This window comes from Triturus cristatus, chromosome 10 (genome assembly GCF_964204655.1).
Source record: "Triturus cristatus chromosome 10, aTriCri1.1, whole genome shotgun sequence".
Classification (NCBI taxonomy): domain Eukaryota; kingdom Metazoa; phylum Chordata; class Amphibia; order Caudata; family Salamandridae; genus Triturus; species Triturus cristatus.
Window position 1 is genome coordinate 111,185,890 of NC_140593.1, and position 25,576 is coordinate 111,211,465.

A 25,576-nucleotide genomic window follows, 5' to 3' on the forward strand; every position below is an offset into this window, starting at 1 on the left:
CATGTGGCTAGAGGGCGGTCAACTCATACTTGCACAGACCTGAGTCTAAGCGCTCCCCCATGAGTGTGACATACAGGGAGGCAACATCTCTGCTGCATCAAAAAACAAATCCTGTGAGCGGTACTGCACTCTGTGGGGTTGCCTGTGAGCGGCAATGTCCAACACACACTCTAACACCAACCCCAGCATTGGTACTGCTGATAGTATAAACACGTCCTCCATACCGCGACTTTCAGCGCACTGCCACTAATGCACAATGCTTCGCGCGGTAACATTTCCATTTTTAGATCAGCACATTCAAAACTTTTGGTTGTTCCTAGAAGCGAAAGAAAGAGACTGGGCGGTGCCAGATTTTGTGTGTCCACACCCCACACTTGGAACGCCTTACCCCTTGAAACATGTTCTTCTGTGACCTATGAGGGATTCAGGAAAAACCGGAAAACTTGGGGGCATATTATCAAGAAACGGCGTTAAATTTATCGCCGCTTTAGCGGCAGAAAACTGCCGCTAAAGCGGCGATAATGGGCTTGATAATATGCCCTTGAGAATTTCCATAGAAGCCCATGTTCTGGTGTCAACATGGGCTTCTATTGGAATTCTCTGCGGCATATTATGAAGCCGATTATCGCCGCTTTAGCGGCAGTTTTCTGCCGATAAAGCGGCGATAATTTTAACACCGTGCTTGATAATATGCTCCTAGGCTCGTTAGACAAGCTTATGAATAACTCTGACCGCGGTAGCCTCTATCTACCCTAGCACCGAGAGACCTTTCTGGCGTGCGTGCGCTTAACAAATGCTCTTTAACATAACATAATATAACATAACATTTCCTCCTTCCTGCCATGATAACGCTGGTGCTACGGGCCTCCCTGAGGTGGGCAGTACTCCCAGTGTGGTAGCACCGCTATTAGTGCAGGGAAGTAAGACTCGGGCCCTATTGCTTAATATTTTTTTTTCGCATTTTTTCTTTTGTGCTTCTCTATATGGCATTTATTTTTTTCTCTGTTAGAATGTTCATCTTTTAGCGGGCACGAAGTTGAACCCAATCACAAAAGAGCATATGGCTTTCTCAGGTGGTTTCTGAGATCAGACATCGGCTTGCCTCACACGGCGGATCCACTGTTACCAGTCTGAGGGTGGCATTGCTGTGGTACTGTTTGCTTGCGGACTAACCAATTGTCCTATGTGCTTATTTAGGTACTGTAAGATGTATACAATGCCTCTTTTCTGTTTTGTTATGGTTTTTCTTTCTTTTTCACTTTTCGTTTGCTTTGTCCACACATTCGAGATGAAGATACTCTTTAATCCTACAGTTTGTATACTACAATGCTGAATGTGTATTATTGCACAACCTTTAATAAATAAAGTATTTAAAAAATCACAAAAGATAATATAGTCATAACAATGGCATGGCTCCAGGCCCAACTCTGACTTCAAACCAGTGATGCTGGAAGTATGCACCAGAAGAGAACCACATTATGTGACAGAGTTGACTAAATTATGCAGCAAGAAAAGGCAAATTATATGGTGTGATGTACCTCATTATGTGATTGCCTCATTATTTTGAATTTTTTTATACATGGTAACACTGTCTGAAAAAAGATTTCAGCTTATTAGTACCAATTTAAGAGCCAAATACAACAATAAGAAATTGAAACATTTGTGAAGGGACTTCCAGTGCACAGGAAGATATTTTGTCATGTTTTTAGCAACTTTTGATCTGTTTTTTGAGCTAGAAATACTTTTGAGTTAAAATCTGCAGGTTATGGAGCGAATGATTATTATGTGGCAAATACGAAAAGTCCATAATTATGTGTAAAACACTGCAACCACGGAATAGCATAATTCCAGTGGCCTTGCCTATAATTCAAGGAGTGGGACTTAACTGGTATAGCTCTATGCAGTGGGTTATATCAGAACATTGCAAGGTTGGAACCACTTTAAACCTTGTAAAGTTCCAGAAGGCCAATAATGACAAGTAATGACCTTCAACTGCAACATTACAGTGTTAGTCTTTCTTTTTTCCCCTATTTAATTTCGATAAAAGCATTCTATCTTAAGTGTGTGGAATACTTTAATTGAATCATAGCCCTTCAGACCCACGTAATGTTTAAAGTTAAAAGCCCTGTGCTTCAATGAAGCGCCTCGCATGTAAGTTGGTGAACCGCTCTTCAACCACCACTAGACTTCAAAATTCCATCACTGGATTATTGCGCACTCCGTTGACACCCGCAGAGGAAGAGTGACACTACGACCCCGATAGCTTTTGAGGTCTATTATTCATTCTGAACGCTATATATTGCAACAGTTTCCTCAGTGCTTAATTTGAGCCGGTGTTTTCTGGTGCTCAGCTCCAGCACTTTTTTGGCAGCACCGGCTCTTATAACAGCTATTATATGGTGGCGCTGTTTGTCTAATTTAGTGAGAAGCACAACAACGGTTGTTTCATAATTAAATATACATTAAAGTCAGTAATACCTGCCACCCAAAGCTAGAAGAATAGCTTGGGAGGCACGTATTAGTTATTTTGAATGTATCTTTAAAGACTGAGTTGTCACACTTGTATGAGTGTGATGGTTAGTTGTGATGGTACGGTCATCAGCAGCGCTGACTGTGGCGATGGTTGGTGCAAGCTGCAATGGCCTCCTGACGAGGGCCCTGGCACTTATTATTTTACAAATTAAGTCCTGAGTTTCCTTAAGTATGAGCCACATTCCAAAGTGCTGTGAGGCCACGTAAAGCGGAATTTGGCGCTTCACAGTAATACCTGATAGAAAAACATAACTGGTTTTGGTCCAAAGCTCCAACGAGCCAGGGTTTTTTCCTTTTCTTCTGTGTGTTTTAAGGATTACACCCTCTCTCGTCTCGTGGGCCTTTCGTAGAGCATCGAAGCCTGCCTTCTGGGAGCTGCCCCGTTGTTAGTCATGTGCTCCCTGAGGTGTATGGCTTATGCCTGTCCCTCTGGCCAGTGAAGAGGGGGTGCATATGCTGACCAGGCTGCTCTGCTGAATGGCTGCACTCAAACATTCTTCTGTGGGAGCAAAGCACTTTACTAGATGGACCATCTTCAGAAGGAGGGCCCTATGAGTGTTTGTGGATGGGCCTGGCGTGACTGGCATGAAGCGGTAAAGGGCCCTGAAATCTCACACTCAGCAGTGGTCATGGAAGCCAGGGATGCGAGCCCTGGTTCCCACGAAGAAGGCTGCAGTTTATTCCAGCCCAGCGTTAATGGGCCATTCCAGGTCCTCCCCTGTCGGGCACGGCTCCACCTGGCCCCACGTCCAGGCTTTGATGTCGTATCCACTCTGCCTGAGTACAGATTTCTGTTTACCTTCCCGGCTCCGGGAGGTGAGGTCATCCTCCCAACTTAAAAATACCATCAATCCGGACCCCCAGAAAGGAACCGGCTGTCACGGGGCCGGTGACGGCATCTGTTTTCGGTGCTGGCTGCAGCCTCTGGTGTCCACCGGACAGCGGTGGGTGGTGTTGTTGACGCGCGCGGCGCTCTCTCTCTTTCCACTAACATTTCAGAAAGTTTTACAGCTCTGGCTTGTCACACAATAGCAAGAGTTAGGTCTTGTACATAAGTTATGTTTACTTGTGTTAGCGCTATCAAGCTTTGGTGTTAGGGTGCCTTACAGAACAATACTTAACAATACAGGATTTAAGGGATGCTCTTAAATATGTCCCTCTTCACCCTTTGAAAAAGAGTTACAAAAATTGTTCCAACTCACAGTAAGGACTTTGCGACTCAGAAAGCGGAGGGGGCGTGAACGTAGCGCACCCTACTCATTTCATTCCAGGCACAGTAGTGTTTGGAAACCAGCACCAGTTCTGCAATTGGAGAACATTACTCCAGGGACCCATACATTTGAGGTCAAGGTGTGGCAGAGGAAAGGGGGTGGAGCTACAAGGGGCAGAGCTTGCACAGGAGAGGGTCAGAACACTCTGGGGCATCTTTTCAAGGCCCCTGCGCCACCAGAGCGTCACTTCTTTTGACGTTCCGGTGGCGCAGTGTGCTGGCCCATATTTACAATGCCACGCAAAGCCACCCTGCGTGGCTTTTCATGGCCGTGTAAATATTGCCGGCTTTCATGCATTACTCTGCGTGAAAGGGGCATTCCAGGGGTGTTGTCGTGGCTGTTCCCATGCAACACTCACGGATTCTGACGCATTCCCAGATTCACAAGGTTTTATAAACCTGGGAATGCATCCCCCTGAGAGGGCGTAAAAGTGGCACAACGTGGAGAAATACCTTTATTTCTCCTAATTGTTCGCCCATTTTATCTGTGCTGCAGTGTGCACACATAGAAAGAGGAAAACACCATCAGTGATTGTTTTTGTTCAGGAAGGTGCCTCTTACTGCACACAAACAATCATCCCTGCAACGCAGGCACCCTTGCACCATGGCCGGAGGGTGCATGCACTGGCGCCTGGCCGCCTATTGAGCACCAGCGCAGATGAAAGCACAGGGATGCGTCGCATTGCTGTAAATATGACTCATCCCTGCACATTCCTAACTACGCAGCACGACGCAGCAAGATGGCTTGCAGGGCTGCACTGCGTTACTATCTTGTAAACATGCCCCTCAATTTGGACATTTATTGTTTTACAAATCTGCTGCAAAGAAATTGGTAACAAAGTCAAATGTGACAATAAATCTGGTTTTGCTTACTCAATTGAGCACAAAGCGGCTGCATTTTAAAATATCTTAGAGGGTTAAGACACCTGCTGGAAAGGGCTTTGTGTGCCCAGCAGTTCTAAAAGGATTATAAATGTGGTAAAATAAATCTGGTGGTTGATGCAGCTCTGGGAGAGTTCTGTGTTTTGTCCAGTCAACGCTTTGACTCATAAAGTAGCATGAAGAGTTAATGTGCCTGCTGCAAAGCGCACACCTCTGGAGTAAATGGCGCACATAGCGTAAAATCAATCACAGATTTGTATTTAATGTTGATGAGTTAATGGGATACTGCTTTTGACAATGAGAACATTTTGGTCCTTGCAGTTTAAAAGTTGCAATCCTTCTAATATTGCACAGTGGTCTATTTACTGGCATCATGGACCTACATGGAAACTGCAAGTAAGGATTTTAAATCCTTATAATAGGTACCAAGTCACCAATTATAAATAAAGAAGTCAGAACTATTATAAGGTTATTAGAGTTGAGTTCTTACTTTACAATGCCTGCTGTCAGCAGCTGAGGTGAAAGGCAGGTCAGGTCAAGGAGCATAATTAAAGCAGCTGTTTAAAGCAACAAAAAGTACATTACTTTTCCTTCTTCTGCTCTATTTTAATAGCTTACTATGACTAGCAGAGAGAATCTGTTCATTTTTTACACTCCTTAGATAGAGAAAAGCTAGAATCTTTCTGCATGTTTATACTCGTTCCGAGCTACTGCTGCTTGAAAAAAAACTGACTTGCATTGAACTGTTTCTAATATCTGTTTGCAACAAATATATAGCAGATTTTTGATATGTTTAATTTTGTAGTAGAGGTTTTATTTCTCTTCTTCATGAGTTTAAACAGGCTCACGCCTCGATTAGTGGACCTATATGCATGAAAGAGTCATGCATGCATGGACCAGTGTCCTCTCATGGCAACGCCGTAGATTGTGGAAATGTATGGGTGTCTCTCTAATCAAGGAGTGTAGTGATCAACACTACATCTTACACCCTACTGGGAGAGGAGTTGGTCTAACGGCTAGTACGGAGGATCTCGAATCTGGGGAACTGGGTTCTAGTCTCGGCAATGACGCTGAACGTCCTGTGATTCTGGGCAAAATCACTCAATCTCCCCGTGCCTATCAATAAAAAAAAGAAATGTGTCCTCATGTAGTGCAACTGGTGCTATGTAAAGCACTCTGATACACGATTCGGGGCAAGTTCGCGCTATATAAAACTCTGGAAAATAAATAAATAAAAAAACACAGCAGCTAAGGGGGCAGGCTTCTTGCCAGACACTACTAGAGAGGCGGTGATAATTCCCATCCTGAAACTGGGTAAGCCTGCCCATGACAGATCAGCCTTCCGATCACTGTCGATGCTGAACATCAAATAAAAAATCCTGAGGAAGATCCTGGCAGCTCGGCTTTTACACCTCATGACTAAGTTGATCCTTCCAGACCAGGCAGCATTTATCCCAGGCCGTAATATGGCAGGGAACATTTGGCGGCTACTAGCCATCCTGGAAGTGGAAAAAGATGACTGTGGAGGGGCGGCAGTATTTACTGTCAACATAGAAAAAGCTTTCAACAGCCTGGAGTGCGACTATTTGGGTTAAGTGATGACTCATATGTGGAAATGTACCTTTTTAGGGGGTACACTGGTGCAGGGTCACCCTTTTGTCCACGGGTTCAAAGACCAACAAAATAGAGATAAGCACTGGAGTAGGAAATAAACAACAAGTTTATTAATCACTCATGAGTGGGACCACGGCTATATCTTGCCACTGTTGAACCATAGCTACGTTGATCGACATAGTGTGAGGCCAACGAGCCTCCTCTCTATCAGCAATTTATAATGTATCTTTTACTGCTTTAGTCAAAGTAGAGCGAGTCTGCCGCTCACCTTGCTTATCTTTATCTTTTCTTCTGAAGACAAAGGCTCCCCGTGAGAAACCTCATCCACAGGGACACTTGGAGTAGGAGATTTATGCGGGGGTGGGGATCGGTCTAATAGGATGCAATCATCCTGAGGCGTATTAAGTAGTGGATAGATAGGGGGCCTAATAGGGTACTGGCCATTTACCTCATATGGTTGGGCGAGGGCTTTATTGACTGGACTCCATTACTGTATACTCGACCTACAGCTAGGGTACGTACGGGGAGGGTCATTTCCGAGAGTTTCCTGGTGGCATGAGGAACACAACAGGGCTGCCCTCTCTCGCTACTCCTATTTGCCGTAGCTATGGAGCTATTGGCGGCATCTGCCAGATCTGGGCAATTGTACAGGGGATTATCCATAGGTCGCAATCAACATCGAATTGCACTTTACGCAGATGATCTACTCCTCTTCCGGAATAATGGAGAGGGAGACCTGAGGGGAGCCCGATTCATGCTGGAAGAGTTTGGCCTATTATCTGGGCTACGAGTCAATTGGCCGAAGTCCAGGCTTTTCCCTGTAGTGCGGATAGAGAACTTTATACTATTTCGGTACACTTCCAAAATGGATACTGAATGCATACTTTAGGGAACTAGACTCCCTGATCTTTGCGTTTTTCTAGGGGCAGGGGTGTCGGTGAGTAGCATTAGCAATGATGCAACACCCGGTAGCGGAGGGCGGATCAGCGGTCCCTGACATTGAGACCTAATATATTGCGGCCCAACTGCAGTGGCTGGTCCAGGGGATGGCGTAGAGGCTGAACCCAGATGGGACCCCTGGCCCCTTTGTACTGCCATTGCTTGATCTCCTTTAGTAAGAAGACTGTCTAGAAATGGTTCTCAAGAATGTAAAGTGCTGGCTAAAGGCTTGAACAGAGCCTTACAGAAGACACGCACTAGGACTCCTTATTCCTCTGACTTGCCTTTAGAAATGCAGAGGATGCTTCCTCGAAGTGGTAGCTGACAAGGCCTCAACCTTTGGATTGAGGCTGGGGCGACGAAAGTGGGGGATCTCTATGCAGATTCTGAAATGCTTTTGTTCAATAAATTCCGCGCTGAGTTGGATTTGCCCCAGGGACATTTCTTGCTGCATAGAGTGCTTACATCAGCAATACACAAACACTGGCATTCATGGACTGCTGAACCCCCAGTACTGCAGAGCTGTTACTATATGGCTCTCTCTGCAGGCACCATAAAGATGGTCTCCTGCTTATATGGAACCCTGCATACAGATCAACAACAGCCACTGGAAAAGCTGCGCTCTAGGAGGGAGGATGAGCTGGCTATTCCTATCGCAGCGAAGGGCTGAGACAACATCTTAGCCTGAACGCCCAAGAGCTCCAGGAGTGCGCACTTTAAGCTTACTAACTGCTACGTACTACATAGGTCCTATCTGACTCCGGAACGCATAGGTAGATACTTTCTGATAGCTGACACGGCTTGTCCTAGATGTAGGGCGGGGGGCACACAGATACTACACATGTTTTGGGCATGCCCTGTGCTGCACACATTCTGAGAAGAGGTCTTACGAATGTTTGAGGGGGATATTGAGAGAGAGGTCCCCCACGCCCCAGGCATTGTTTACTGGGATCGTTCCCCCCCCACACATCTAAGACAAAAGTAACAAGGAAGTTCCAAGACTTGGCGTTTATCCTTGCCAAACGTAAGATAGCGAGGAGCTGGAAGGCACCTAGGGTCCCTCGACTGCACACATGGAGGAAAGAAATTATAAAATGGGCAGAGTGTGAGGGGCCAATGCTGCTAAGAGGTTGTAAGAGGGATAGGAAACATTGATATAGGCTGAACCTGGGGAACCATGGTAGACAGCCTATCCAACTCAGAGCTAGAAACACCCACGAGGTACCCTGCGAGGTTGCCCTGAGCTTCTCCTGATGGGTGGGGCCCCTCTTGAGTGGGTCCATGCTGACGACCTCTAAGTAACTAGTGAGAAGAAATGCCTGACTATGAATGCCCCACAACCCCTTGCTTATTACGCTGACACACTTTTTAAACAACAATGTTTATTCTTATTCGCACAATGTAGTACTGACTAACGGGGGAGAGATGGGGGTGCGACTTAAAAATTGATTGCGTTGTACTATCATGACTTGCTTCATGTATAGACACTGTACGGTCCTAAATCTAGGGAGATCAGAAACAAATGTAATAATTGTGCTGTTAAATGCTTTATAAAAATGTTTGCAAACATGCTCACTCTTTCTTACTAAAGAGGTCCGCACCAAGGTTTTAAGTGGTGTGTGGGAAAGGTGATGGTGTGTCCATGCATTATATAGGCTAAAGTACACCCTGGCATACATTATAAGAATATTGTAAGTCACATCGGAGTTGTATAACCTTACAAAGTAACTCTGGCTTTGGTCTCGTTCCTCTATATGATTATAGAACCCCTCTGTGGCTTGAAAGATCCTCGTATTGTACAGAAGGAGGTACTTTATCCCTAAAATCGTTTTTTTTCTTAGTCTAAGATTGCAAAGAAGATTTCCTTTGGGAAGTCATAATGTACAGACAACCCCAATCCCTGTGTTACGTTTTATATCCTGATGTAATGTTCCTCCCCACCATTCACTCTTAATATATAATGTCTACAAGAACAAACCATAGGTGATTCCTACACCTTATATCCCTCATTGTCTTCTGCAACATTTCCTCTAAATTGATTTACACAGTTTTATGATTCATTGTGTCTCTGCATGTGATGTAAAGAGATCTCCCACGCTACACTGGGATGATCATGGCTATATAAAAAATTAAACAAAAAATAAATTAGTAAGTGCCAATTAAATCATTATTTTTGTAATTACTCAGACACACCGATAAACCCTGCTTTTTTACAGTGAACAAAGTCAAAAACCTGCCTCCAAGTCATAATTTCATTAAAATTCTTGCGACTAGCTGTGTGCCTTTAGTTCCTACCCTTGCATTGAATCTTAGTGTTAGGCCCAACTCGATGTGAAAATAAGACCACCCCCTGCTGGTTGCTGCTCGAATGGAACGCAAACAACTTGCAGCGTTGACGAATTATTTCCCCGTGTCGGAAAATGACACCAGGACAAATTCATCATATTTCCTTGGACCAGGCAGATCCCATATCTGGGCTTGAAATAGCTGCCAGAACCAGGGACCAGCAGAAACCCCCTACTTGTTTGCACCAATCGGCACCTAAGAGGGTTCGGTATCCATTCTCAAAGTGGAAGCTGTCCCTGAGAGTATTGAGGGACAACCTTGAGTGGCTGAGATTGGCCCCGCTCAGGCCATACCCTCCACCTTGGAAGGAACCCTAGTAAGTCACACGGGTTGAGGTGCTTAGACCGCCAACAGCTGGATGGCGTCTGCGATCAGGCAATAATCATTTACACTTGGACAAGTCAGATCACTGCAAATAGCATATGTTACAAGAACGCACACAGTCTGCTGGACAACAAATCTTGACCGAAGCGGTTCCAATGAGTGCATCAAGGCCCACCTTTTATGATACACGGAGGAGGGGTGCCCTAGCGGGCAGTCTTGGTCAGTCAGGTGCAGGGGCCAACTTACACTGACAGGGCAGTCCCACTGTTCATGCTCCATCTTGTATTGTTCCACAGGGATCTTCTCTCTGGTGCATTCAGGTTGCTCAGGTTGCAATACACACCTCCAAGGGTTGTTGTCTTTTTATGTTGTCCGTAGACTACCGCGATCAGCCACGTGGCCAGTTTTGTGCAGGGTGGATCCAAGTCTTTGAGCGAGGGACACCTTCTTGTTTTGAATGCCTTAGACAGGGTGAAGCAGACATCTAGCAAGGAGGCAACTGAGTACATTTGCAAGCATGTAACATATGTACACTGTTAGTGACATTGTACTGCTAGTCATGAAACATTTAAGATAACGGAGACCATGAGGTCAAATCAGGAAGGACATCTCCCAGTGTGATGTCAAAGCGCTGTTATGTCTAAGCAGTGAGGAAAGAGCCAGGCTTGATGTTGCATCAGGAAGAGCATTCCCTTGTGATGTCACTGCAGTAAGTGCACCTCTGAGTGAGACACAGCTGCAGTAAAGCCCCCTCTAAGTGTGATATCGCTGCAGGAAGCGCATCACCCAATGTGGTGTTGCATAGTCAGGACGGCCCTCACTGTGATGTCTCTTCCCCCTCGTGCTAGAGTTCATCTCAGCTTCACTGTGAAACCACTCGAGGATTCCTTACTCCACCTGCAGCCCAGGGGTGCCCAAAGCTAAGCCATAGGAAACTAGGAAGAGTAAAAATCACATTTAGGAAAACAATTCAGACCCAATAAATCTTGTGCTATGTAAAACAGTTTGCTCCTCACCAAACCCCTGAAAACCCCATTTATTTATTTATTTATTTCTGTGACTTTATATAGCGTGGACCTGGCCCAGAGACATCAGAGTAGTTCACAAAAAAATATCAATAACAAATAGACCATATACAAGTGCATTAAAGGTGGAGTGAAGACTGGTTAGCCTCTCCCTGGAGGGAAAGCATTTCACACGTATTCAGAGCAAAACATAAAGGGCGTAATTTGAGCCAGTGATTGCAGGTGGAAGCCCCCGGCATTCATTTTGGGGGACCGGCATTCATTTTGGGGGACCGGCAGTCATTTTTCAGCATCAGACATTTACCGAAAGCAAGAGAAATAAAAATCCAAAGCGGTGAAAGAAGGAGGAAGAGAAAGAGGGAAAAAAACATCACAACGGGAGAAAGCAGAATCTGTAAGAGGGAGAGAAAGGGGCAGGGAGTGTCTGGTAGTGAATTAAAGAGGCCTGAGGTCGATTCAAAGCCGCGCATCCTTGGTATTCAACGCGCTGAAAGTTAATAGCACCGGCTCCGAGTTCTGAGCAGAGGTTTGGGCACCGGCACTTATTCCTTTACAAATTAAGTGTCTGAGAACATAGGCTTGAAAGGCAGGTGTACCTGTACTCTGTCAGCATCATTAATAGTTTGTGCAGGTTGAGAGTGGTGTGTGATTCTATGGAGCGAGAGGAGCGGATTAGCAGGCGTGGGCAGCACAGGTAAGAGGTGGGTTGGGGGACGTCGACAGACAACGGGATAGGTAAAAATTAAATAAAAACATAAATAATACCACTTACGTTGGGCTCGCTGCATCTTATTTATATTTTTATTTAATTTTACCTATCCTGTCATCTGTCGACTATCCCCTCCCCCCCACCCGCCACCCCAGCATTCTTACCTGTGCCGGACGTGCATGCGGATTAGGTCAGGTGTCGTTCAAAGAGAAGAGAGTTTATGAAAAACATCATACGCTATTCAAGTAGGCTTCATAAAAAGACTATTTCCACCCAGAGCCGCAATAAATAGTCTACGTGCAAACATTTTGTAAGTTAAAAAGTCATGGTAAAGTATATTTTAGTTGAGTCATTCACAGAGAGTGAACTGACATTGCTTATCGATTGACAGGTGTCTCATTGATTGCAATATCTTTGTACATTGAGGACATTGTCCAATAGTGTTTGCTCACCTGAGTTTTCTCTTTGTTTGCAGCAGTCCTATGCACCTGCTCCCCACCCCATGGCTCCCCCCAGCCCCAGCACCAACAGCAGCAACAACAGCAGCAACAGCAGCGGAGAACAGTTGAGTAAAACCAACCTGTACATACGAGGCCTTCCGCCGGGTACCACGGACCAGGACCTGATCAAGCTATGCCAGCCGTAAGTACCCTGGACCTCCTCCCAGCATGCCTCAGTTTAAGTCAAGGCATTGCAGCCATCTTTACATGTATGGGTGTTCATTGGCTGCGTGTTGACCAGTTTGATGGTAGAACTTTGTGCCAAGTAAGGAGATACTTACCTTTTCCCAAAGTCATGGTCCACTCCCTGGATGGTCACCTAGCTCAATGATTCATCCTACTAATGTCTAAAATGAAGGGCAGTATGATCCCATGTCATTCTTAAAAGTGTCGTCAGCTATCTCCTGATGTAGACATCAGTGTCGCTCTTTCTGATGTGAGAGCAGAAAACAAATGCTGCCAAGCACCTCCCACAAAAATCAGCAGATATCACAGGCATTCCAAGGTGCTCCGAGGACGTGTGCTCTTGGAGTGCCAAAAGGGTGTCTATCTGTCTTGTTAGGGAGCAAACAGGCAGTGCTTAATTTGAGCCGGTGTGGGACACCGGCACTCATTTTTGTGGACTTATTCTTCTGTATCAGACATTTTCCGAGTTCAAGAGAGGGAAAACACACCAAGGAGAAAGAAAGAGCAAGAAGAGTAAGGTGATTTTTTTTTCAAAGGGAGTAAAAAGGATCCCGGAAGAGTGAGATAAAGGGGCAGAGAGTGTCTGGCGGTGGATTTAAAGAGGTTTGAGGTGGATTCAAGAATACATAGCCTTGGTAATGTGCGCGCCGACCTTTAATTGCACCGGCCGCGGGCCTCTGGGCAGAGCTTTGGGCATTGGCACTCATTCTTGTACAAATTAAGCACTTCAAACAAGCATTGAACAGCACAGTGTTCTACTAGTCAAGGTATATTCTACTGAAACCACTTATTCTTTTAACATTAAGCCAAGTAGCAGTGACATAAAAATCCAAGAAACTTCATCGAACTGGTCCCGAGTATGCCAAGCTGGCCTGCACTTGGTGGTGAGAGGACGTCCATCGACAATAGCCAGAAGCGTGAGAAGTTGCAAAAGCTTTTTTGGGCACTCTTCAGAAACGTCAATGAAAAGCTTCACGGCTGCTTCAAGGTCAATTTCTTTTTTTAAAAAATTTGTGCATGAAATCCACGGCCTTCAAATCAATCTGTTTCACTGCAAGAGATGCTCTTCTAAGCAAAACAATTGTGCACAGAAAACCCCAGAAAATAAACTTGCAGAGAGAACGTCTGACTACATTTACCTTTGTGTATAGATACATTTTAAAGATAGTGAACATTCTCAGTTTTCCTGCTTGTCTGGGTTCCACAACAGGGACATTATCAGGCTATGTAGTGAAAATTAGGTCCAGTTGAGCTTTTTTTTGAATGCCAGCATAGTCACGTGAAAATCTCAAATATCTGGCACCGTGTATTTGATGGAACTCCTGTTTGCTGTTTACTCTTTTCCCAGGAAGACTTGGTTGGAGCAGCAAATGCTTTTCTGTAACTGTGACTCTGGATGTGTGTTGCATGCCCTGTTCTTGCAATGTTCACCGCATGATTATAGAAACTGTATGGAAAACACAGTGCCTTGATATCTCACGTGCCTTTTGAGGGCACACATGCGTGTACAGTTTCCACATGGACAACTCCACAATGATGCACACAAACTGCCAAATGTTCACTGGATTTTCACATATTAATGGAAAACGTTCTCACTGTGCACAGAAAAACTTTGGGTGAGGGCTAACCTTAAAACTTTGTGAAGGGTGAAAATCATGAACTCCCCAAAAGTTGCCTGTGGAAAAAGTATTTGCACATCGCATCAGCATCTTAATTTGTATGCATGGGTTCTACGATAACTGATCTTGACTAGATTAATTCAGTGCAGGTAGATCCAGTTGCCACCTTGTCCAGTGGATCATGTTTTAGTGATTTAACAGGAACCATTTTAGTTATTTTCCAATGTTAAAGTTTCTATTTTGCCCCCAGAGTTCTCTTTCGTGTGTGCCCCCCCCCCCCCATCAGCTTTGTATACATTTTTTGTCCATAGTCATGCTGGTTTGTATGCAAATTGCGAGAAATCATGATGTGTACAAGGGCTGAGTCTATCACCTGTCAATGGCCCTGTCAGTAGGGCTGAGGCGGAGTCAGTAACGCCTCATACAGGCTCGTTCTCAGCCATTCTAACCTTCCAGAGGTGCTGTATTTGGCAGCCTTTTCTGTAAATACCAGTCTGCAGCATAAGCTATTAAACATCTCCACTGGCAGATTACATACAGTGGGAAGTGGTGTGGCACCGCAGCCAAGGCCGGCGACTGACTCCGGAATCTGGGGATCACGGTTCGATCACCAGTGGCAGGTCAGCCCAGCACCATGTGACTCTGGGCAATAGCTTGCTTAATCTTCCCGACGGCGCCTAGAGACCCTCACTGGTGATTGTTTGCGCTTTACAAATGTGGATTATTATTCAAAGCCCTATGCCATAAAGCTTTACACGGAATGGGCCCAGAGTTCCTTAGCCATTCATTTCAATGGGATGTTCCTGGAAGACGCTTAATATATTCCCAGGTACCAACAAATTAAATATCAAAAGATGTAAACGACCAAACAGGTGAGGTAAAGGTTTTGTAAACTCTACTGCGAAGGAATAGAACACGCTCCCCCTGTCCATCCGGTCCATTCCAAACCCGCCCCTGTTTAGGGAGAACCTTAACACATGGCTGTTCCCTAAGTCATTTGGCTGGTTTTGTGGTCTTTCTCCCCTTTGCGATAGCGCATTGACACCTTCGGATATTTGGTTGCGCTCTAGAAATTTAAATAACATAACATATAGAACGTTCAAGATGCCACGCTGTATGAGGTTATGAATAGCATTGGATATTGTATGTGGGTGCGAATCAAGAGCAAACCCAGCTTTTTTTACTAGGTCCACATTTGTCTACAGCGGGCAAACCAAGACGAACTGGGTCGGTAATCACACTAGACGTGAACCGACTGGTTTGTGGTGGGTCACCCACCGTTCTTGGGACCGGCTTGTCCACTCGTGTCTCCAGCGCTCCTTTGAGGTGGATTTTTATCCAAATTCCTCTCCACAGGTGAATTAAATGAAATGGTGGATGTCACCCACTCCCTTCTGCGTGAATGTTTCCGCTCAACACGAGTATGAGGCAAAATTCACTATGTTTATTTCCATATGTAAGGTGTGAACTATGTCAGAGACTAGACCTGCAAAGCTGACGCGATTCACCAAGGTAGGTTTGCATAGGTAGGTGCTTTTGTAACTAGAGTAGAAATAGTAGGCATTACCTAGGGAGTGTGAGAGGAGTGTGCTATTCAGATGAGGAGAACTCTCACAGATCTTGTGAGCATTCAAAAATATCTCCAGCGCACTTCACACACTTATCTGCACTGCTAAACAAGCACTTCAACGACCAATTCAACCATCGTACGGACAGCATCGCAATGTGCGTGGAATCCCACGTTTCTCAAAGTGAGTGTGAGAAAGCAGGATTCTACTGTGGAAAACCCCTCTTGTGGAGGGTTAAGTGAAAGAGCAATGTGCTTGGAAAGTTACACGAATTGTAAACTTTGCCTGCTTTTCCTTTAAACATTTGTGAATCAGGAATGTGGATTAAATCTCCACAATGTAACTCTGCATAACTGGGAATTTACAACTTGTGAGTTGGGCCTCAGATGCCAACTTTGTGTTTGTGGTGTTATTGTTTATGCTGGGATTTGTTTGCTTATCGGAAATGCGTCACTTGCTCCCCCTTTGGATTCAGGAAATACACGTTTACAATTTGACAGGGTATTTATGTAGTTTTTGGTTGAGTAAAATCGGTATTCTGAAATAAACTTGTTGAACTTGGTTTGCTCCCTTCTCTATTCTGCACAATATTACCTTAGTTTTTGCGAGTTACAGCTTTTTAGTCCAATTGTAGGTGTCATTTGTTCGACAATGTTGTCCATGTGAAGATAAACAAATGTTCTCAGAAAGCTCTCAGTGTGTGCAGATATATTAGGGGACCATTCTTCGAACGGGGATACTGACCAGCGAGTGACGTAGGTGAACCCTAGATAATCCAATCCGATGACTTTGCTCTGACGTATGCTCTCCGCTCCAGAGCCAAGAAGGCCTCAACGGCATCATCCAAACGCAGACATGAGACACTGCGGGCCAGACTTATCATTGTCTGATGCAGCGCAGCAACGCCACTTACTGCGCTGAGTCACATAGAGAGAGGGGGAATGCACCGTATTTACAGACATATGGCGCATTCCTGTTGTCTATCTGCGCTGGCGCACTGTGTGCTGCGTAGCGCCAATGCAGGGATCCTTGTACCATGGTGCTAGGCTGCCTGGGTTATAGGCACGATTGTTTTTGTGCAGGAAGGGACACATTCCTTTACACAAATAATCCTTAGACGCATTATCCACTTTCTAAGTGTGATGCAGAATGCAGCACACTTAGACAGAGGAAAGAACAAGGAGAAATGAAGATATTTCTCCTCGTAGCACCTCTGTCGGGAAGGTGTAGCATTTTGACGCATTCTCATTTTTACCTGTCCTGGTAATTCTGAGAAGGCGCCAACGTACGTGGGTGAATGCATGGGAATACCCACTCTCCACCCATGTAACGCTTTCCTGGCACAGAGTGATGGAATCATTTCCTCCCTATGTTGTTCAAAGGTTGATTATTCTAATCAATTGTTGTAAAGCGCTCCATTTTCCTGCCTTCCCTTTCAGATCTCCAAGGCTGCTGTTCCATGTGCTAATTGATGTACAAATGAGGATGTACATTTTATATTATAGATCTTCTTAGAACCTAGAAATGAACTGCCTCAGATACACATCTCCAGAAAAGACCTACTTTAGGCAGCAAGAAATGCCAGCCGTGTGTCATCTAGGGGTGGGCATAACTCATGGAAATAGCTGTAGCCTAATTATGTGAAATTACAGCAGAATTATGCAAGATTATGCGGAATTGAGCAAGGAGCATAACCCAGCATTTAGCACAATTTTCTTAGCACAAATTACTCATAATTATGCATACGGCATACTTGCGCACTTTTTGGTAGTTTTACGTCAAAAGAGTAACACGAAATAACCAAAATTACTCTGATTCCTCCAGGGTACTATATATTTCTCCCAGACCTAATGCCATCCCTTGAGTGCCCAATGCTGTCTGATAGTAATTTCAATATTATCTCACCTATAACCGCACACTGCCAGCACCAAAGGTGCCCAGTCCATAGCTCTTGAGCCTATCACCAATGGGGTTCAAGTATTTTCTTGTTCTGTGATTATACAGCAGATTGTCAACATTTCTGTTTACTTTCTTTGTTCCTTGGCATTAATAAAACTGGACAAATGAAAATTTCAAAAGGCAATATCAGAAATCTGTGCACCATTTCGACTAAGTTAAATTTCTTTCTTATATGAGCCCTGAAATATTCTAAAAGACAAAAAAATCAATATGTTTTTAGAAGAAAAAATTTCCATGAATGAACGCTCCAGTCTTATGCATGTACCATGTTTTAACCCCTTCAGTGCCCATGACGAGATAGTCTCGTCATGGAGCGCGGTTGCGCTGTGCCCATGACGAGACTATCTCGTCATGAACCCCGCCCGCTAATGCAACGCCCGGCACAGGGCGGGGAAAGGGCGGGGCACTGAAGAGGTTAAGAGATTTAATATCTTCAGTACTGTGATACTGTGAAGAATGCTGGCCCACTACAAACAAACAACCACACACAGTCAATGTGCTCCCCAAACAGTAAAGGTCTTTTGAATAGCACCCCTATAGCACTTCTGCAGGGGGATTCGATCATTGTTCAATTTTCAGGAACTCCACATAAACTCAATGAAAATCGATGGCATAATGAGCGGATATCCTCAAATTCTGGCATTGGTCCTGTCCTGATGGATCTAAACTGGAGACCTGTTCTCTACTGTAATCTGGTGCATTGACTGAAAAATAGTATCACAGTCACAGACTAACTCCAATAAAATGGATAATATGAATAAAAAGGTGCACACTGCCAACTGAAAACATCAATTTATAAACAAATTCTGGGTTGAAACTGAATAAGAGATGAACTGAACTGTAAAAAGATCAAGATATAATAAGGGCCTTTTTTAAATTTTGGCGATACAGATACTCTGTTGCAACGGAGATGGCGTATCGATACCACCAAGACTGCGGTCCGTCTGACAAATCTATATTTTGGTTTGATCACCGTGAAGACTATAGAATAAGGGCCTTCGGAGACAGACCACTAATTCTGCGCATCGAATTTAAATGGGTGGATTTAGAGGTAAGTTTTCACTGCCCGTCAACACCAGAAAAACGCTGGCAGTAAGGGCACTGGAAACTGATAAATGTTCTCTGTGCCAATGGGTGAAGACTCCCATGGTGGTTGGAGCATTTTCTTTTAAAAAATGTCAACAACAAAAAAAAAAAATGGTTTGGGTATTCTTTTCGAAAACAAAACTAAGCATTTAGGAGCACGGCTCTGTCATGTTGATGGAGTCATACTCCAATCTGTACACAGCATTGGCAGGAACCGTTGTGAGGGCGGTTCCTGCCAGTGCTCCAGAAATGACTGCCAGCTTGGGGGTCATTTCTAAATTTGGCAGATGGTAACTCTGTCAGGGCGAAGGAGTAGTTTTCTCCGTCTTCCTGATGGAGACACCCGTCAACAAATAAATCTGGCCCTACGTCATGAAACAGTCTGGCCATTTCAGTACCTGTAAGAGTAAAGAGTGTTGAACCTGGTACTCGAGCATGGCGCAAGCTTCACGTGCCATCACCTCTCGGATCCTAATGACCAAGTGTATGAAAAACAGATGAATTCCTGTACTGGATTCACATCTGTTACACAGTTACATGCGCCCCGCACCAGCATCTGTTTGGTGAAGATTACACATTCAACCAATCAACAGTCCTAATGATCCTTTATAGGATACAAATCCTCGTGTAAATGTAGGAAATGTTAAATCAATAATTAATTAAATTATTCATGGTACGTTTGCTTGTTCCCAATTACCCACTTTTACGTGAAACCTACAGAATGCATAGGCTAATACAGAAGCAAAGCATGTGTAATAAAGTCTGCACAACCTATCTGTAGAATTCTAAGGCATTAACCAAGGCATGACGGTGGCAGGATCCTGCAATGTAACAGGGGTACCCCTAATTTAGTTTCCTATATCAGGGTTGAAACAAATATTTGCAGATTCATATATAGGAAACGTAGTCAAACAAGGTGAAAGAATTGAAAAACACTAAAGGACAAATATTTAAAACCGTACACTGTGATGTCATAAAGACAACATATACTTCAAAAAGGAATTGTGTGGTTTCTATATTTTTATTTATTGCTTATCCATCTGTACATCTGTTAGCATACATCCATACTATATACCATTTTGTCTTTTCTCAGTATTTTTTATATATACAAGATATTCCTACTTAGGATACTGAATATTCGAGTGATCAATTACATTCCATTTAATATTGAAAAGAAAAATTGCGTATTCTGAACATGGCTCTATTGGATCTACGCGCGTTTCGGCGTTCAGCCTTCCTCAGGTAGCCATTATTCCTTATCTCCTTAAGCGAATGTGCTAAAGTGGATGATATGAGACTCCGTGGACAAACGAAATGAGTGCGCCGCCCCTCGATGTCTAGCGCGGACTGGTCAGAGCCTGCGCCAGCGAACCAAATGTCCTAAATTGTCACGAGTCCCTATTTTGACTTCTGCCGGTTACAATCTCATCAACTGTGCCTGGGGGTCTTTTTGTTCTCCCTTTGAATGCATGAGATGCACATTGTCGGCGAGGGATCTAACGTATCTGATAAGCAAACGTAGATTGGATACTACTTTGTCAGAACGTCTTGAAAACTGCAGTGCAGTCGCACAACAACGCCAACTAAGCGGCTCATTTAAATCTTGGAATGGAAGTTGCTGCTTCTATTCTGGAGTACAGCACACCAGTCTATTTACGTCGATCCTCATCTGAAATCCTGGCCGCTACATCTACTTCCGTGATGGCCGTAGAGACCTCTAAAGGGAGAACAAAAAGACCCCCAGGCACAGTTGATGAGATTGTAACCACCTTGTTTGACTAAGTTTCCTATATATGAATCTGCAAATATAGGTGGCAGGATCTTGTGCACTGTGAAGTCATAGAATCCCCTTGGTGGGTTTGTAAGCCTTTTTATATGTGTTTTTTTAATCCATTAGCCTTCTTAACCTGGTGAATTAATCATTTTTGAAGATATTTAAAATATCTGCTGAGTTTGCAGACTACCTCCTGTGAACTGATGTAAATGTTACAAGATTCTTGCTCAGCAAGAAAACACAGAATTGGCTCTTATATTGGAAAAGGCAGTTTCTCCTTTTCCTCTTCATTTCTGCGATATTGACACCGTGATTTCTTATTCCAAGCAGTGCCTCTTGCTTAGAACATATCTCCAACCAGATAAGTTGATAGACGTAGAGCACTGAAGTGCACCGAAATCCAGACAGCTTGATGAATGAAGCAATCCTATCATACCAATTATCAACTGAATGGAAGCACTTTCACAGCCATCTGTCACTGCTCCGATACATCTCCCCGTGCAGGAAATAAGTTATTGTGAACTTGGAGTAGGCAAGGGATGTATTAAAAGCCTCATGCTCTATCGACTGAGCCAGCCGGGAAGCTACAGCAATGCATGTGTTAGTAAGACGGCAGCTCAGTGAATTTTCCATTCAAATCTTTTCTTACACAGCATCTCCTGCTGAAACAGATGGGCAGATCAATATTATTTTGTTTCTCAATCAGCTTCGGTTTTGCAGTCAACTTACCCAACACAAACTGCTAACTTTCCTTCACCCCCACCTCTGAGGAGGAACCTACCCCCACTGCCTTTCTTTGCCCAAGTTATCACATGCTTGGTCGAGCACCATGGTCACTCAAATCATCGAAGTTACTCTATCCACTAGCTCTCTCCTGTCCCCCTCGTCTTTCCATCCTCTGATTTAAAGATAGCTTCCTTCCCTCTAGTGTCAAAACTATTATGGTAGATGTACCCATTCCCCAAAAAAGCAAATTAAGAAGAGGAGTCTACCTTCTGAGGAAATAACGTCAGAGTAACTGGCCTTTCTGAATATGCAGAGGGTTTTGACTTGATTGTTATGTGTGTAAGGTTTAAAACTGCTTTATAAATGACTGTTCACATCAAGACCAGATTTAATTTGAATATGAAATTAATTGAACCACATAAAGCAAGTTTACTTGCATTAGATTAAAACAAATTAAAAATACTATACACATATATAACAATACTGTAAATGAGTGCACTTGATTTACAAGTCGGGGCATTCTTGCGAAATGCAAAGAAGATCTAGGTTAAAACACCTATTAGGAAGTCTCAATAATTTAAATAACTTAACAACAAGATATTAGAAAGAAATGGCACTAAAATGCACCCTCTTCTATGTGCGACTGAAATTTAAAAACATACTGATGCCAACCTGTGGCCCATCAAAAATATTCACAAACTTTCATTAAAGCTGCTGTCTCTAAATATCACTGTGAGAAACTGGGTTATGCGTGAGAGCCCCAACAAGTAACAAACACAATCCTTGTCAGGGTGAGCCACAAAAGTCACAGAATAAACCTGCACTTAACCCTCTGGTAGCTCGGTACAAAGCAGCCAGGCTTAACGTAGAGGCAAGGTGTTACAAATGTATGCGTACTGAAACAGTAATAAAGTGGAAACGCAGCACAAGAATAATCCCAACACAATTTAGAATAATAGAGAATATTTTAATAAAAACACTACGACAAAAGTCCAATCACAGTAACAGGAGGTATGCGTTATTATAATTTAAGGTGAAAAAAGGACCGAGAGGCACCAAGCACCAACCACAGGTCTAGTCACACTAGACCAGGTCAAAGTCAAAAGTTCAGGGTGACCTCAATGGAGCTGGGCTCAAGGCAAGCGGGTTGAGTCTTCCTTCTTCAGACAGTCCTTCTAAATCTTCTGAATTTTTTCAGGTCCAGGAGCTTTTTGATGAGAGATTCTGGGGTTGCCACTTTTATGCCCACTGCCAGCCTGTGTGTGGTGGACACCCTCATCGTCTCTAGACTAGTTCTGGTCAGTTTTTCTCTTTCCTCTGGGTCTGGCATCAGTGAAAGAAAGAATAGGCAGGCCCAGGTATAAGGTGAATTTGCCAGTGACAGGATAGGCATTTTCTGAAGTCAGGAAAGGGCTGGGTACAACCCCCACCAAGGGCATCCTGCTCACGGGAGGAACATGCTCCCCAACATCCAAGGCCCTCTGTCCCCTGTCTGGAAGGAATAAACATCACTTCACAGGATAGCTATTAACAGTCATGTGGCCCTGGACACTGGTAGAAAGACACATTTGGTGTAGGCAGAAAAAGGTCACCTTCCTAAAAGTGACTTTTTCAGAATTGTAATTTAAAATCCGACTTTACCATTAAAGAGGATTTTAAATTGCAATTTAAACGAGTGGAAGAAGTATTTCTCTAGCTGTTCCCAAATTGAAGGTATAATGTATTGATTATGATAAGGGTACCCAGTGTTAGTCTACAGGCGAGCTACCTTGCTGCAGTGAAAAATTACTTTGTTTTTTTTACACTCTGAGGACACGCAAAACATAAGTACACATGTCCTACTTTTTAAATGCCATGTGCCCTGCCCTATTACCCTTTAGCACCAACTATAGGATTGGCATATAAGTATTAAAAAGAAAGGTTTAGGCCTCGCAAATGTTTTATTTTGACAGGTCAATGTTGCAGTACAGGCTGCAGAGGCACAGCCGAGACATGTTTTACAGTGATGCTACTTTAGTGAGTTGGACACCGAGGGACTCATTTATGAGGTTTTGGCGCAGGGCAGCGCCACAAGGAATCTTGCAACGCTGCCCTATGTAAAAAGAAAAAGGGCAGGAATGCACCGTATCTATATGATACTGGGCATTACTGCCATTTTCCCCTGCGCTGGCGAGCAATGGGCTGCCATTCACCAACACTGGCACCCTTGCACCATGGTGCATATATGCCTGCATTGCGTGGCTGATTGATTTTGTGCAGGAAGGGACACCTTCCTCCACAAAATCAATCAATTTCGGAGCTTTCATCTTTCTATGTGTACAATCTGCAGCACACATAGAACAAGGAAAGTATGAGGAGAAATGAAAATATTTCTCATTGTTCTGGGAACGTTTCAGATTCCATGGGTGTTGTGTGGAGACACCCACAGCAACACCCATGGAATGCCCCTTTTACCCAGTGTTTTGCATGAAAGGGGCACATAAAGTAACATGGCTTTGCGTGGCCTTGTAAATATGCCAAGGCACATTGTGCCACCGAAACATCTAAAAAGTGGTGTTACGGTGTGCAAAATTGCGGCTAGGGGCCTTGTAAATGAGGCCCTGAGTGCTGCAGAGCACCGGTATAATTTATTTTACAGGCCCTGTGTACATGTTGTACCATTTACTGGGAACATATAAACAAATTATTAGTGCTAATTAGGTGCATAGCATATTTTACTATGTTCGGAAGGGACAGCACAAGCACTGTACCATTGGTTGGCAGGAGTAAAGTGTGCAGAGTACAAAACACCAACAAAACGGGTTCAGGACAAATTGGGTATTGAAGTCAAAAATCTGGGGGAATACCATGTAAAGGACTGTAATTTCCAACATTTGTTGGGGATGGAGTAGTAATATCCTTTCCCTTTCCCTATTTTGCCCCTTAAACCAAATCAGCAATCGAGGGAGGCTGAACAAAAGGGGCTTTCAAATGCTGGAGATTATGAGTTGTATGGAACCTGGATGCCTGCTTAAGAGTATATGGAAGGTCGTCTCATTTTATTGATTTTTAAAATCCTGTTCGGAGTAACTTCCCATATACTTTTGCTAGCGCATCAATGCGAGAGATGGGCTCTACTTCATGGGGCTTGTCCCTTTCACTTGGTGCCCACTCTCACCACAGCATTGATAATGGGTACCGCAGCTGGAGCCTGGGGTGCTTTCTTACACAGGTGCCCACTCTCACCACAGCACTGATAATGGGTACCGCAGCTGGAGCCTGGGGGGCTTTCTTACACAGGTGCCCACTCTCACAACAGCATTGATAATGGGTACCGCAGCTGGAGCCTGAGGTGGTTTCTTACACAGGTGCCCACTCTCACCACAGCATTGATAATGGGTACCGCAGCTGGAGCCTGAGGTGCTTTCTTACACAGGTGCCCACTTTCACCACAGCACTGATAATGGGTGCCGCAGCTGGAGCCTGGGGTGCTTTCTTACACAGGTGCCCACTCTCACCACAGAACTGATAATGGGTACCGCAGCTTGAGCCTGGGGTGCTTTCTTACACAGGTGCCCACTCTCACCACAGCCCTGATAATGGGAACCGCAGCTTGAGCCTGGGGTGCTTTCTTACACAGGTGCCCACTCTCACCACAGCCCTGATAATGGGTACCGCAGCTGGAGCCTGGGGTGCTTTCTTACACAGGTGCCCACTCTCACCACAGCATTGATAATGGGTACCGCAGCTGGAGCCTGGGGTGCTTTCTTACACAGGTGCCCACTCACACCACAGCACTGATAATGGGTACCGCAGCTGGAGCCTGTGGTGCTTTCCTACACAGGTGCCCACTCTCACCACAGCACTGATAATGGGTACCGCAGCTGGAGCCTGGGGTGATTTCTTACACAGGTGCCCATTCTCACCACAGCATTGATAATGGGTACCGCAGCTGGAGCCTGGGGTGCTTTCTTACACAGGTGCCCACTCTCACCACAGCACTGATAATGGGTACCGCAGCTGGAGCCTGGGGTGCTTTCTTACACAGGTGCCCACTCTCAGGAAAGCACTGATAATGGGTACCGCAGCTGGAGCCTGGGGTGCTTTCTTACACAGGTGCCCACTCTCAACACAGCATTGATAATGGGTACCACAGCTGGAGCCTGGGGTGCTTTCTTACACAGGCGTCCACTCTCACCACAGCCCTGATAATGGGTACCAAAGCTGGAGCCTGGGGTGCTTTCTTACATAGTTGCCCACTCTCACCACAGCATTGATAATGGGTACCGCAGCTGGAGCCTGGGGTGCTTTCTTACACAGGCGTCCACTCTCACCACAGCACTGATAATGGGTACCGCAGCTGGAGCCTGGGGGGCTTTCTTACACAGGTGCCCACTCTCACCACAGCATTGATAATGGGTACCGCAGCTGGAGCCTGGGGTGCTTTCTTACACAGGTGCCCACTCTCACCACAGCATTGATAATGGGTACCGCAGCTGGAACCTGGAGTGCTTTCTTACACAGGTGCCCACTCTCAC

The 25,576-nt window shown here is 44.6% G+C and overlaps 1 protein-coding gene across 3 annotated transcripts in view; it reads left to right on the forward strand.

The window, feature by feature from the left end:
- RBMS3 (RNA binding motif single stranded interacting protein 3) overlaps positions 1-25,576 on the forward strand; it is a 1,484,785-nt gene that overhangs the window by 414,657 nt on the left and 1,044,552 nt on the right. For all 3 annotated transcript variants that reach the window (XM_085630564.1, XM_085630565.1, XM_085630566.1), the window contains exon 2: positions 12,117-12,283. In XM_085630564.1, the coding sequence (XP_085486690.1) occupies positions 12,117-12,283 (167 nt within the window). The remainder of the gene's footprint in view (positions 1-12,116; positions 12,284-25,576) is intronic.